General features: G+C 47.7%; 1 protein-coding gene across 1 annotated transcript in view; it reads right to left on the bottom strand.

Annotated features, from left to right (window-relative positions):
* Positions 1-649: 649 nt before the first annotated feature.
* The window catches only part of LOC144610852 (chondroitin sulfate proteoglycan 4-like), a 91,470-nt gene continuing 78,348 nt past the window's right edge, over positions 650-13,771 (bottom strand). Inside the window, exons 8-12 of the mRNA XM_078429823.1 lie at positions 11,433-11,631; positions 10,065-10,199; positions 9,539-9,702; positions 5,531-5,714; positions 650-3,206 (exon numbers count right to left, since the gene is read on the bottom strand). Of these exons, the coding sequence (XP_078285949.1) occupies positions 1,306-3,206; positions 5,531-5,714; positions 9,539-9,702; positions 10,065-10,199; positions 11,433-11,631 (2,583 nt within the window). The 3' untranslated portion in view covers positions 650-1,305. The remainder of the gene's footprint in view (positions 3,207-5,530; positions 5,715-9,538; positions 9,703-10,064; positions 10,200-11,432; positions 11,632-13,771) is intronic.

Raw genomic sequence — 13,771 nt, 5'->3', positions numbered from 1 at the left:
TAGGTTAATTGGCTTTGGTAAAAAATATATAAATTGTCCCTAGTGTGTAGGATAGTGCTAGTGTTGGGGTGATCACTGGTCGGGGCGGACTTGCCGTGAGACATCCAGGCATCCAGGCCTCAGCACCAGCTCCAAGATGCATCAGCCTGCGGTGGCCCATTCCCTCTGTGGTGGGCAGAGGCACAACTGTGTGTGGCTCATGTTCCCAGAGCCTAGGGATGGGTGATCATCACGCAACCTCCAGACCCGAGGTGCCATCCAGGGGAACACAGCCAGCAAAAGGACATAACAACAAGGAGGAGATTTAATTTCAAACAGAGATATTTTTGAAAGGAAGGAAGGAATTCCACAGCAGGTCAGGTGACTGTGGTGGAGTGGAAGGAATGAGGGGTACTAGGCAGAGGCAGGTTGGAGTTGCTACAGTAGGAGGAAAGATGAAGGCTGTGGATTGCCAGGAGAGTGTTGGAATAGTTTAACTGAAGCTAACCAGTCAGCTGGTTTAGGTCAGGATTGTTGGGTGGTCAACAGTTCCGAGCAAGCAAACCATGTGTCTCAAGAAGGCTGAACCACACATTGTGTGTTACCACAGCTGCTACTCGGGAACAGGGCAGGACTAGAGGGAATCAAGAATCCAGAACCAAACGCCAGTAGGATTGGAAACTACAACACATGAAACAAGCCAGAAAACACAAAGAAATGATCAAAACCAACACAGCCACCACTCTGAAGCCCTGCAAGCGTTTAACTCCAAAGGAAATAGTTGTTGTCATTCTGTAAATCTTGGCCACGGTGGAAAACATTCTGAACTGGAGCACTGTCCCACTAAGTCACAAACTTTTATTAACCCTGTTGCAGCATACAACAAACACGGCCAAAATCCCAACACAAGCTGACCACCAGTCCATCGTCACCAACAGGAGCAGCACCTCAATAAGGCAGCATCTCCGAGAGCTTGCTTGAAATTGGAATAAAGATTATTTCAATATATTCATTTTTTTAAAGTCAGTTATTTCAATTTTTTAAATGTGGAACAGGTGAAGTCTGGCAACTACTGAGGCATTGGTTTGCAGAATGGTCCGTTACCCTGCAAGGGGCGGTCAGATGCAGCAGAATGCTATCCAGTGCAGAAGACTTTCTTTCAGCTGGGGCTGAACCATCTCTACTGTGGTGTAATCCTGCAGATACAGTGGGAACCTTCCTGTCCCGGGCTGATAAGGTGCAGTTATGATGTGATGGTGTGTGTTCTGTGACTGGTTTGAAGCACCTTCTTGAGCTGGGAGGGTGAGGAGGAGACTGGGCCCGGGATCATACCCAGTAGTGATTGGTTTTCACTTTGGGGTTGCTGGCCTGGCAAACCTGCTTCACCTCAGGGTTACCATGGCCGTTGTTGGACCGTAGCTCTGCACCATTCAGAGGCCGGACATTCACCAGAGGCACGGACTGGACATGATCGGTTTGCCTGAAGGTCTCTTTCTCCACTGCACCATTCCTGGGCTTGGACGGAGGGGCTTGCACATTGTGCTTTCCCATCTTGTGGCGTTTGGTAACGCAGATCACAATCACTATAAAAATCAGCAACAGCAAAACAACAAGGATGACAGCAATGATGATGATGATTAGATTGCTGCCTGCAGAAGGAGCTGTCTCATTGACTGCTGTGGGTTGGAACTCTGTAGCTACGCTCCCCCATGTATGCTCATTACTTCCAAAGGGGCTCCACGTCACCGTTGGGTAATCCAGGTCCATCTCTCCTCCATCCTGGGTTGACGGACTGCTGCTGGAGTTTGGTGCCTTTGTGCTACTCAGGGACGAGAGGTTGAGCAGTGTAGCATTGTAATGGTGATCGGGTCGGTACGCCACCGTCCGGAACTCTAAAGCTCCTCTGCCTGGTGGCACTCCATCAGCCTTTAAGAGAAACTGGAAGCTATCCGACTCTGGGAACAGTTCAGCCTCACCGGAATCAAAGACTTCCATGGCAATGCTTCTGTCTTCCAGGTCGGTCTGGGTGAAGTTATTGCCCAGAAGACTTTGTGTGCCATTCTGTGTGTGCACCTTGATGAGTTTCCCAGCTCTGGGCTGTTGGGTGATGTGGAAGGTGGGAATGCTTTGGGTCTTATTGCCCAGTTCACTTGCATCCAAAACATCCGTATCGATCAAAACGGTGGTACCTCTGGGCCACTGCAGATGTGGGGCCACTCTCACCAGTGGCCACACTGTGATGTTCACCGTGCCTGACAAGTTGCCCTTACGGCTCAGTGCCCAAACCTGGAAGCTGTCCTGGTAAACAGATAGGTCCATCAGCCGGTACTTCACTTCCCCACTGTCAATCTGCTTCTGCAAAAACTCCGTCACCACAGCCTGGTTCATCGTCACCTGGCCGTGCCTTGGCGGCCGGGTTATTCTGTAGAGGGTTCCTCCGTTTGCCCCGGTCTCTACCAGAAGCTGCTCTCTGGTTATGGGTGTTGCAGGTTCCCCCTGCAGGAGTACAGCCTCTTTGCTGTGGATCATGCTGACAGTGGCTGGCACAACCTCAACAGTGACAGACCCCCTGGCCGCTGAGTGTATCCCATCGGAGACCGTGAAGTTGACAGTGCTGGTGGCTGGCGGGCCCACTGCTTGGAACAGCACAGTGCCAGCATTGACATCCGCCTGTGTGAACTGTGTTATGGCCATGTTGCTGTTAGCCAGATGCACAAAGAAGCCATTGTCTGGCCCTGCGACAATTACATACTGGATTTCTTCTGGCGTGTTGTCCGGGTCTACTGAGCGTATGTGGTCAGGAGACAGCACCAAGCGGGAGCCCTGTGGAGCACGGAGGGCAGGTCCCGTGGTGACAATCCGTGGCGGATACCCTTTCACCGGCACCACCGTGATGTTAAAACGCTCAGAAATAACGATGGCATCTCCAGGCCGCGACAGCCTCTTTCTCCTTGGACCCAAGCGGGCTCGGAAGGTGAAGCTGTCCTCCAGTGCCCCTGACTGGTAGTGTGTGTACTCCAGTGTGGACACCAACAAGTCAGACTGTGTGAAGTGCCGCACTCTCCTGACACTGGCCAATGAGAGAAACCCCTGGACAGGCTGAGCGGTCACCTCAAACACCACCTCGTAGCGGGAGCGGCCGGGCATGGGCACTGAGGCCAGAAGGTTGGAGGCGTCCAGTGCAGACCGGTCAATGGTGGCATTTTGACCTTGAGGCAACGTAAGGCCTGGAGAAGAAAGAAAGACACATTGTTGATTGTGCAGCTGGAGACAACTCATCTGCCCGGGCCTTGTGGGCCAGCGTATGTCCACCATGTCATGCCAGTGCCTGTCCTCCATGTCATGCCAGTGCCTGTCCACCATGTCATGCCAGTGCCTGTCCACCATGTCATGCCAGTGCCTGTCCACCATGCGGGCCAGCACCTGTCGATCATGTCATGCCAGTGCCTGTCCACCATGTCATGCCAGTGCCTGTCCACCATGCGGGTCAGTGCCTGTCCACCATGTCATGCCAGCGCCTGTCCACCATGTCATGCCAGTGCCTGTCCACCATGTCATGCCAGTGCCCGTCCACCATGCGGGTCAGTGCCTGTCCACCATGTGGGCCAGCACCTGTCGATCATGTCATGCCAGTGCCTGTCCACCATGTCATGCCAGTGCCTGTCCACCATGAGCCGGTCCACTTCAAGGTTCTGACATTCTCTGCTTCAGCCATCACTGTGCCTTCCAATGCTGCTGCCATCTGCTCCACTCACTAACCAACACAGCCTCAGAGCCTTTGTACATTTGTTCTGCTCTCTCACACCTGTATCTACAACCTGTTGCTCAAGACCCCTGAGCATCTATGCACAACTGCAATCTCAGCAACTCCTCAACGACTGTGCTGCTCTGATTTGTCGGCCTATCACTCCAGCAAGTAGAGAAGAAGTCAAAGCAGAAAGGTTGACCGCCAGAAATGGGCTGGAGGAGCAATGATTCTACACACACACACCATCTCTGACCAGAAGCATTACTTTGTTGATGTCATTTAGTTTTGAGGTTGGGACTTTCTCTCTGTAAACTGCACGACATTCACAATAGCCCCATCATTACTGGCACGCTGGAAATTATTCATTCACTCCTCCTGACTGTTTCACAAGTCATGTCCTGCAGATTATCATGACATCCAACTGGAGCCAAACTGGATGCAGGAATCGAGAGGGGATGAGAGGGGGAAGGCAGTGCATTGTGATGTGTAGGTGTTGAGGTGAAACAGTTCTGATTAATTAAACTGAACAGAGTGGATGGAGCCAGCATCTCACTGCTTTCAGTGCATCACTGATCATCATTCACAATGTTCACTGTGTTTACTCCTCCACAAAAACTGTGCTTTCAGCATTTTCTGTTTTAATTTTTCTACATTTATTATGTTTGACAATATTTGTTGCCAAGTGTCAGAGTTTTACTGAAAATCAGAATATGGTGAAAATCCTGTGGCGATATCTTGCCATTGCCATCACCGTGGCTCAGCAGATCACAAGTTGTAAGCAGCAGCAAGTAACATCAGCAAAATAAGAAACAGGAATTTGGGGATGAAGAGATTACTGAGATAGAACAGGTGAACAGGTGAACTTCACCCCTCCAGCCTGCCCTTCCATTTCATACATCATGGCTGCTTTGACAGTAACTCCACCTCCACGTTCAAGTCACCTCCTCTGAATGCCGGTGGATACACCCCTGGTCTATCCAACTAGTTCTCATTATGCAATCTTTCCATTCCTGGTATTAGTCTAGGAATATCTTCTCTGAACTGCTTCCATTGCTTTAAAAACCTTCCTTAATAAGGAGATTAATATTGTACACAATACCCCAGATGTGGTCTCATGGTGCGCTGTATAACTGAAGAGCAACCTCCTTACTTTTGTATTCAATTCCCTTTGCAATAAATGCACTGAGCTTTCCTGATTACTCGCAAACTCTATATATCAATGTTTGGTGAATCTTGCATACAGACAGGCGGGACCTCTGCGTCTCAGAACTTGGCAATTCACAACACTTCCATTTTTCCTTCCAATAGGGACAATTTCAGATTTGTCACCACTCCTTCAGATCATCATGTTAGTTGTAAACATTGAGGTGCTGGCACCACTCGCTCAACACCACTCATTACATCTTCCCATCAAACAAAGGGACCTATTGGTGCCTTCTCTCCAGATGCCATGAGCCTGTTCATGCCAATGTGTTGCTTCGTACCTGATAAGCTTTTATTTTCTGCAATAACCTTTGAAGTAATGTTTTATCAAAGACCATCTGAAAATGTGAGCATAGCACATCAACTGGTTCTGCTTTATCTGCCGTATTCCAGCTGCACTTGGCATTTGGAGATATTTTAATTGTATGAAACTGGGGCCAAGATTTTTAAAAATGAAATGACAAGAAATGAGTCAACTGGAAAACCTTCCTAGGAGCAATTGCCCTGATTGCCCAGTACCCCAGAGCGCTGAATGCCCATGCAAACATATCGTGAGCATCTCCTGGAGCTGGAGATGGGGAGAGGGCTGTTTGTGCCTACCTTTATTCCTCCAGAGCTGGCTGCCTTGCCCAGGCCCACGATTTTCAAAGGAGATCCAGAGGGTCAGGTTGTGCCTCTGCGAGACGGCCGGCAGAGAGGTGACCGTAAACGCAAATGAATCCTGGCTCTTCCACATGGGCTCCTTGGGCCAATCATGTTGGTAGAAAATGTTGGCATCCTCCAGCTGTGGGTGGAAGGAGAGGTCATTGTGAATACTGTGGACAAAGCTCACTCTCCCTCACTCTGGAACTTACTGCAGAGGATCACACAGCCCAGCACCATTACACCACTAACCCAGATCCCATCACCACCTAAACACACTACCAACGAGTCTGGATTTGGTGACAGTCCAGAACCTGGTTACTGTTGCTGCCTGGTTCTTGGTTGCTAGCATGAACCATTCTTTGAAACCTTGCATCATTATAACCATGGTCATAAAGGGCAAGGAATGTCATTGTATCTTATTGCAAGAGAGAGCTCTGGGTTGAACATGCTTGGACTTTCTGAAGCCACCATAAAGCTGGTGATCTAAATTGTTCTCAACCAGATTATTCCTAGTTTGAAGAACTTCCCAAGAGTAATCAGCATTCAGGAAAGTAGAGCAAGTTAAAATCTGATTGCAGACCGTCAAGTGAACCCCCGAGCTCTCCCTTCTCGAATGGTGGAGGGAGGGCTTGGTGATCCTGGGGAGGAGGCTGTGTACACCAAGGTTGGGGTTACTCACCCCAACTCTGTAACTCCTCCACTGACAGAGGATGATTACAAACCATTTCATAGAGTCATACAGCATGGAAACAGGTGCTTTGGCCCAACTTGCCCATGACCATCAAGATGCTCCACCTACACTAGTCCCACCTGATCGTGCTTGGCCCATATCCCTCTAAATCTCTCCTACTCATGGACCCATTCAAATGTATTTTAAATGCTATTTCAGTACCTGCTTCAACTACCTTTAATGGTAGCTCATTGCATTGACCCACCACCCTCTGTGAAAAGGTTGCCCATCAGGTTCCAATTAAATCTTTCCCCTCTCACCTTAAATCTACGTCCTCTGATTCTTGATTTGCTATCCTGGGAAAAGACTATGCATTCACTCTATCTGTTCTCTTCATGAGTTTATGCAGTGTCTATTATGCAGTGTCTATTAATTGATTGGTCAAACACAGACACAAGTGCAGGAGCATTAACTGAGATTTTTGACTCTTTATGCATTACCCTGTAGCTGTTCTGTGAGAGGTGGCTTAGCGTAGACATTTTATCATCTAGGACCTGAACAGTTAAAGGAACTTTGAAGAGAATCGCTCAGTGAGCAGTGTGTGAATGAGTTTCACAATAATCTGACAGGTCAGGTAATGGTGCTCATTCATTTCCCTCTGGTTGGAGATATAACAATGCAGTCTACAATCTGCCGTTATCTTCACTCTGGATATTAATTACATTCTTCCATCATGAAGTATGAGCAATGTGATTTCAGAACCTCATTCATCTCCCCTGACACTGTTACACTTCAGCAACAACCCATTAAACCAGAACGCCAATCTTCAAAGTGAATTTATCTGATATCTTCCTTGTCTTGTTTCCCCCTGCACTCTGCTGAAGGTCCTGTCAGGCGTTCACTGCTGTGCCAAGTAGTTTTTCCTCAGGGACCAGTCTCTGCAGAACAGCACGGGAGAACATTCTGACATTAATTTCTGCTCTCCATTAGTCCGATTCCGTCACTCTTCCCAGAGTCTTGAATACCCTTCAGGTATTTCTATAATTTCCATTTGAAACTTATGACTGAATCTGTAGGCTGGATTTGTCTGGGTCATTTCCCTCTGATTGGAGATATAACAATGCAGTCTACAATCTGGTATTATCTTCACTCTGGATATTAATTACGTTCTTCCATCATGAAGTATGAGCAATGTGATTTCAGAACGTCATTCATCTCCCCTGACACTGGAGAGTTACACCACCATCAACCCATTTGCAGCCATAGGCTCGTTCAACTCTGGATGCTCTGGTTGGCTGGGTTGATGGCCTCAGGAACAGGCATGGTGGATGTGGATGGCTCCAATGCAGGTCCCGTTGAATGATCTCAGCTGCTCCAGTCTATCCCCAAAGCCCCCATTGCCTCATTCCAGTAAATCCCCTCTGCACCCTATCTGAGGCCCTCACAGGCCTGAAACTTGGGCCCCAGATTGAACACCCTACTTCAACCGGGGTCAAACCGTGCTCATTTTACAATTCCATGATGAGTCTAACATTCTTATGTATTTTTTTAGATTTTTTTAGATTTAGAGATACAGCACGGAAACAGGCCCTTCGGCCCACTGAGTCCGTGCCGCCCAGCGATCCCCGCACATTAACACTATCCTACACACAACTAGGGACAATTTTTACATTTACCCAGTCAATTAACCTACAAACCTGCACGTCTTTGGAGTGTGGGAGGAAACCGAAGATCTCGGAGAAAACCCACGCAGGTCACGGGGAGAACGTACAAACTCCGTACAGACGGCGCCCGTAGTCAGGATCGAACCTGAGTCTCCGGCGCTGCATTCGCTGTAAAGCAGCAACTCTACCGCTGCGCCACCGTGCTGCCACAGTGAAATCGAAGCCCTAGTTTATTACGTCCAGCTTCCTGTATCAACTTTTAACAGTTAATATTGCCCTCCACTAACTTCCCCACATTAAACAGCACTTGGCCCATGTCCACACTTTCACCAGTCTGTCTGTATTATGTAGTCTGTGATTGCTCTCACTATTCATTTTGTGACCTATACAAAGTTTGTACTCATGCCCTGTCAAGTTTAGTTTATGACAGTACGATACATCAAAATGACAGTACCACAATATCAATTCCAGGGGAACAATATATCTCTCAGGTCCAAATCAATACTGCTTGCCACTATTCTCTCTGCTTTCCATCCCCTAGCTAATACTGTATCTAATACAGTCTCCACAATCACATGGCTTCACCTATGCTGATGTTTTGTTGCTCCTTATCCCATGCATATTAAAATACCACATGTACAACATTAGCCACACCACCCTTATCAATCTTCTCCTTGAAACAAAGAACACAAGTTAATTAAATATGTTTTAGTTTTCATTCACAAAGGCAGCCATCTTCTATTGCTATTTTTCCAAGTAACGATGAACTTTGCCTGAGATTGTTGATCTTTTCCCCATCACAGGGCACCTGATGTTTTCTGATGAACTTGTTCCCATTGTGCACGGTAACGCGAGCAGCATTCCTAATTCCATGGAGCTCTGGGCAACTGGAATGAAGGCTGTGCAATCTCCACAAGATTGGATGCTTCCAAAGGCAACTTCTGATGAAGGATCATTTTCCTGAAACATTGACTTTGTTTCTCTCTTCTGGGACAGTTTCGTCACAGCTGTCATTGGGCATCTGAACCGTCCTCTCATCAGCTAGAGTGCAGTCCTGACCTCCCATCTATTTCATTGGAGACCTTTGAACTCTGTTTAATAGGACTTTGTCTTGCACTCGATGTTGTACCCTTTATCCTTTATCTGTGCACTGTGGACGGCTGTAGTCTATAGACTAGGTAGCACACAACAAAAGCATTTCACTGTACTTCGGTACATGTGACAATAGTAAACTAAACTAAACATAGAGGCTGTCCAACCGACTATTGTCAGCATTTTCTATATTTTAGTTTAGAATGACAGCATTTGCAATTTCAGCTTTTCAGTTTGACATTTCCCATCTAGACTGGATGACTTTCCCAGTGCCAACCGTCAACGTGTCATCACTGTCCATACTCTGAGCTTTCCTGCACCACATTCCCCTGCCCTGTGGCATTGGTCGTGAGTGTGAGCAGAACTGCATCACTGCTCAGCTTGCATCCGTCCGCACCCACAGTCACGCCGACCAAAGACTCTGGGATTGCACCGAACTCCAGAGGAGCTGGGTCTGTGCTCAAAGCTCAGCTGCCAGCTGGAAATCTCTCCAGCACCCTTCTCCAAGGAATCAACGCAGAATGAAATTTAACTCACGTCTTCCTCAGTGAAGCTGGAAGTGATCCTAGTCACATTCCTGGCCGTGTCAACTGTGATCAGTTGCCCCAAAGCAGGAGGGGTCACAACCGTGTAGAGGATCGCTCTGCTGTCATCATTGGTTCTTGTCTTTAGGTGCCGGGTTGTAATGGGCTGGCGTGTCCCTGGTGAGTGGGTGAAATGAAAGGAAGAGTGATCATTCATGGCAGCTCCATCTCCACTCCGTCCCATGTCTGAGCCATTCACTCTGTCTGCATTCACCAAGCCACTGACATCATGCACCGGTTCCCACCCCACCGCGCCACACCTCAGGGCGGAGCTGAACACTGAGCCACACGACTAGAGTCTCACGCCTCGCTTCCCTCCGGGTCCTGGAGCAGCGGAGTGAGGGCAAGAGACCCGGAGTCCAGAGTCTGATGCAACCCACACCAGTCACCCTTGCTCTTACCTGGATAAGTCAACCCACACCAGTCACCCTTGCTCTTACCTGGATAAGTCAACCCACACCAGTCACCCTTGCTCTTACCTGGATAAATAACCAGAGGCTCCTCGGTTTTGATCTGAATATTGAGGGATCTGGCCCTGACTTTGAAGAAGTGGCTGGGTGTGTGGTTAATCCCATCAGACACCTGAAAGTGGAACCCTCTGGACGATGATGACCCTGAGAGACACAGGAGGGTTGGAAAGCAGTTTAGAATATGCTATTTACTTGCACCAGTTTCCTGTTTCCATGCCCACTTGTGGTGCTGCAATGAGTCATAAAGTCATAAAGCTGTACAGCATGGAAACAGGCCCTTCAGCCCACCTTGCGCATGGCATCAGAGTTGGCATACTAGCCTAGTCCAATTTGCCTGCATTTGGCCCATATCTCTGTAAACCTTTCCTATCCATATATCTGTTCCAATGTCTTTTACAGACACCAGCGAGACCAGCCAGGCTATCACAACCTGTAATTGTATACACTTCAATAGCTTCCTCTGGCAGCTCATTCCAAATAAAAACTACCAGCCATGTAAAAAGTCCCTCTTAAATTTCTCCCCTCTCACCTTTAGCTTGTGCCCTCTAGTTTTAGAATCTTTTTTCCTGGGAAAAGTGTGAACATTCACTTTATCCATGAAGTAGCTTCCATTTGGCATTTTCTACTCGATTAATCCCAACCTATTGATCTGAGCTTCAGAAGTAAAGTGTTTTTGCGCTCCTTGAGGTTAAGACCCAGAGAGAAGAGAGCACCAGAGGGAGGATGGGAGGGAGGATCGGCGGAAAGGGTATTGTGTGGAGAGAGGCAGAGTTGTGTCGGGAGAGGAGGACGTAGTCTGAGGGGAAGGGAGAGGGGAGTTGGGAAGAAAAGGTGAGGTTGCACAGGTGCGTCTTGGTTAGGACTGAGAAAGGGGAGGTTGCCTTGGCTCACAATTTTGATTCAATCATGATTGAAGTGGGCATGAGAGGGTGTTGAATGGTTGGGTTTGGGACATGGGTGGACAATTGGACCTTTGTCAATAGGAATCAGTCTAATAAAGCAAAAGGGTTTGCTGGGTCGGCAAGGATTGCTTAAGCAGAGTCACTGTCACGGTTAGCACCGCTGATAAATCAGACCCATATACAATACTACAGATCTAATGAGCAGGAAGGAACTGCAGATGCTGGTTATACACCAAAGATAAACACAACATGCTGGAGTAACTCAGCGGGACAGACAGCATCTCTGCAGAGAAGGTTCCTTCCCACACTTTGTATCACACCCTGATTTGACACTCTGCTTGCCAACCCTCGCAGTGTACTTGAATGGTGGGACCTCTGTGCCCACCACCCGTCTCTGTCCCATCACTGCCAGCCTTTGGCTGGGTGAGAGGGTGTTGATGGGGTAGACAGTTGCATTAGCTCAGAGTGGCCTTACCGTGGTGCATGAAGGTGACCTGCCCGGCATTGACCTCGGCCTGGGTAAACTGCAGGATGCTGTCGTCCAGCGATGACTTCAGTGCCACGTGTCCATTGGATGGAGGCCTGATGGAATACACCAGTTCATCCGCAGGGCTATCGAGGTCCTCAGTGTACAGCAAATCCCGGGAAATCTCACCCTCGCTGCTTTCCCACATCTAGGAACAGGAGTAGAAGACAGGTAAATTCTCTCCCCCTAGGCCCCTCAACCCCAGTCTAGACATCAGCTCTTCAGCACCAGCACCACAGTCTAGACATCAGCACCACATTCATCCCGCTCCCGGCCTGTTTAAATGCCCCACCACAGACAGCCATACCATCTGCCCAATTGCTGATGTGTGTCTCAGTGTAGAGCCCTGGGAACAGCCCGGAGATCAGGGCCTCCTGTTGAACCTCAGCCAAGACTCATCCAGACCTTCTTAGCAAAAGCACGGTCCACAAAAATGTGGATGACTATCATACCCTTATCCCTTCCACAAGGGTGACAGATAATGAGAGAAGAGGACTGAAATGTAAAACGTAAGCAATGGATGTGGGTTGGCAGAGGTGGGGTAGGGGGAGGGAAAGAGCAGGGGAAAAATGGAAATGGGGGACTCAGGGATGGAGGTGAATGTACAAAGAAAGGGAAAGAGCAGCGACTGGGGAGATAATGAGGGAAATGTGTGGGGACAAGGGTGGTCTGGACTGGTATCAGAATGCGAGAGGAGGTGGGGGGATTACTTGAAATTGGAGAATTCAATGTTCACACCGTTGGGTTATAAACTACCCAAGTGGAATATGAAGTGATGTTCCTCCAGCTTGTGTGTGTCTGTATTCTGGCAACGGTGGAAGCCCAGGTTAAAAAGGTCGGACACAAGGAATTACAGATGCTGGAATCTTGAGCAAAAAAACAAAGTGCTGGAGTGACTCAGGGGGTCAGGCTGAGTTACTCCAGTACTGTGTATATTGTTTAGAAAGGTCGGTTTGGGAATGGGAAGGGAAGGTAATATGGTTTGCAACCGGGAGATCCAGCAGCCCTATGTGGATAATTCATGTTAATAAGTGATAGGAGCAGAAGTAGGCCATTCGGCCTATCAAGTTTACACTGCCATTCAATCGTGGCTGATGTATCTCTCCCTCCTAACCCCGTTCTTGACACTAGAGCGTAAGTGTTTGGTCACTTAGTCTAATAGAGAGAGTGTTGTGAGAACAGTTACAGCTTTAAGTAAGCATCAGAGGCAATGGGAAATCTTTTCCTTGCCCACAACTCTGAGCGGTCTCAGTCAACAGAAATCCAGAGCAGTCCGTTATCAGATGTGTCCTCGATAATATCCGTCATTTACATACCGAGACCACTCATAGATGGGGCTACAAATATAGGAATCTATTCAAACCGCAGGCCCATTAGTCTACAGTCATTAAACAGGCTACTTTTAATAATGCCCAGAGTCAACATCAGTTGAGTTAGATCATTAAAACAAGGAGCTCACAATTTGTGGCTCAACAATTCTTGTGTGTTACACGAAGGAATGTAATCTTTCAAAGCGCTCAAGAATTTCCAGGCCCAGTAGAGTATAAATAGACAGCATGGATAATTTCTGTATAAATCATTAATACTTCTGTACATATTCTGTATTATGCACAGAAGTATTAATGGATAAAGTATACTGTCAGAATAGTAAGTGGTTGAAGCTGCTTTGGAATATTAACCATCTCCCATAAGTGTATTAGACAACGTATTTTGGAGTACTAGACGACATTATATCCTCGGTATATTAATAGCATCAATTCCCAGATGAACATTGATTAATAGCATTCTTTTAGAGTCAAAATCACTCAACATGGAAACAGGTCCTTTGACCGATCAGGTCTGGGCAGCAAGCACCCATCTGCACTAATCCTTCATTAATCCCATTTATTTCCCCAACATTCTCATAACTTCTGACAGAAACCCACTTTTATTCCCACTCCCACTCACCTGCACACCATGGGCATTTACAACACAGCCAATTAACCTAATGGGTGATGAGTACAGAGGTTGGGACTCCATATTATAGCTGTGTAAGACATTGGGAAAGGCACTTTTGTAGTACTGTGTACAGTCTGGTTGGCCTTGTACAGGAAGGATGTCATTAAAGTGGAAAGAATGCCAAAAAGATTCAACAGGATGTCCAGGTCTGGAGGATTTAATAGGCTGTGTCATTTTCTCCTGGAACATAGGTGGTTGAGAGAGACTTTATAGAGGTATGCAAAATTATGAGGGGCACAGCTGGGGTGAGCAGCCACAGTGTCTTCCCTAGGGTAGGAAAGTCTAAAACC

Source organism: Rhinoraja longicauda, chromosome 38 (assembly GCF_053455715.1).
Source record: "Rhinoraja longicauda isolate Sanriku21f chromosome 38, sRhiLon1.1, whole genome shotgun sequence".
Taxonomy (NCBI): domain Eukaryota; kingdom Metazoa; phylum Chordata; class Chondrichthyes; order Rajiformes; family Arhynchobatidae; genus Rhinoraja; species Rhinoraja longicauda.
The sequence above is the reverse complement of the archived record's forward strand: the minus strand, read 5'-3'. Positions and strand labels throughout refer to the sequence as shown.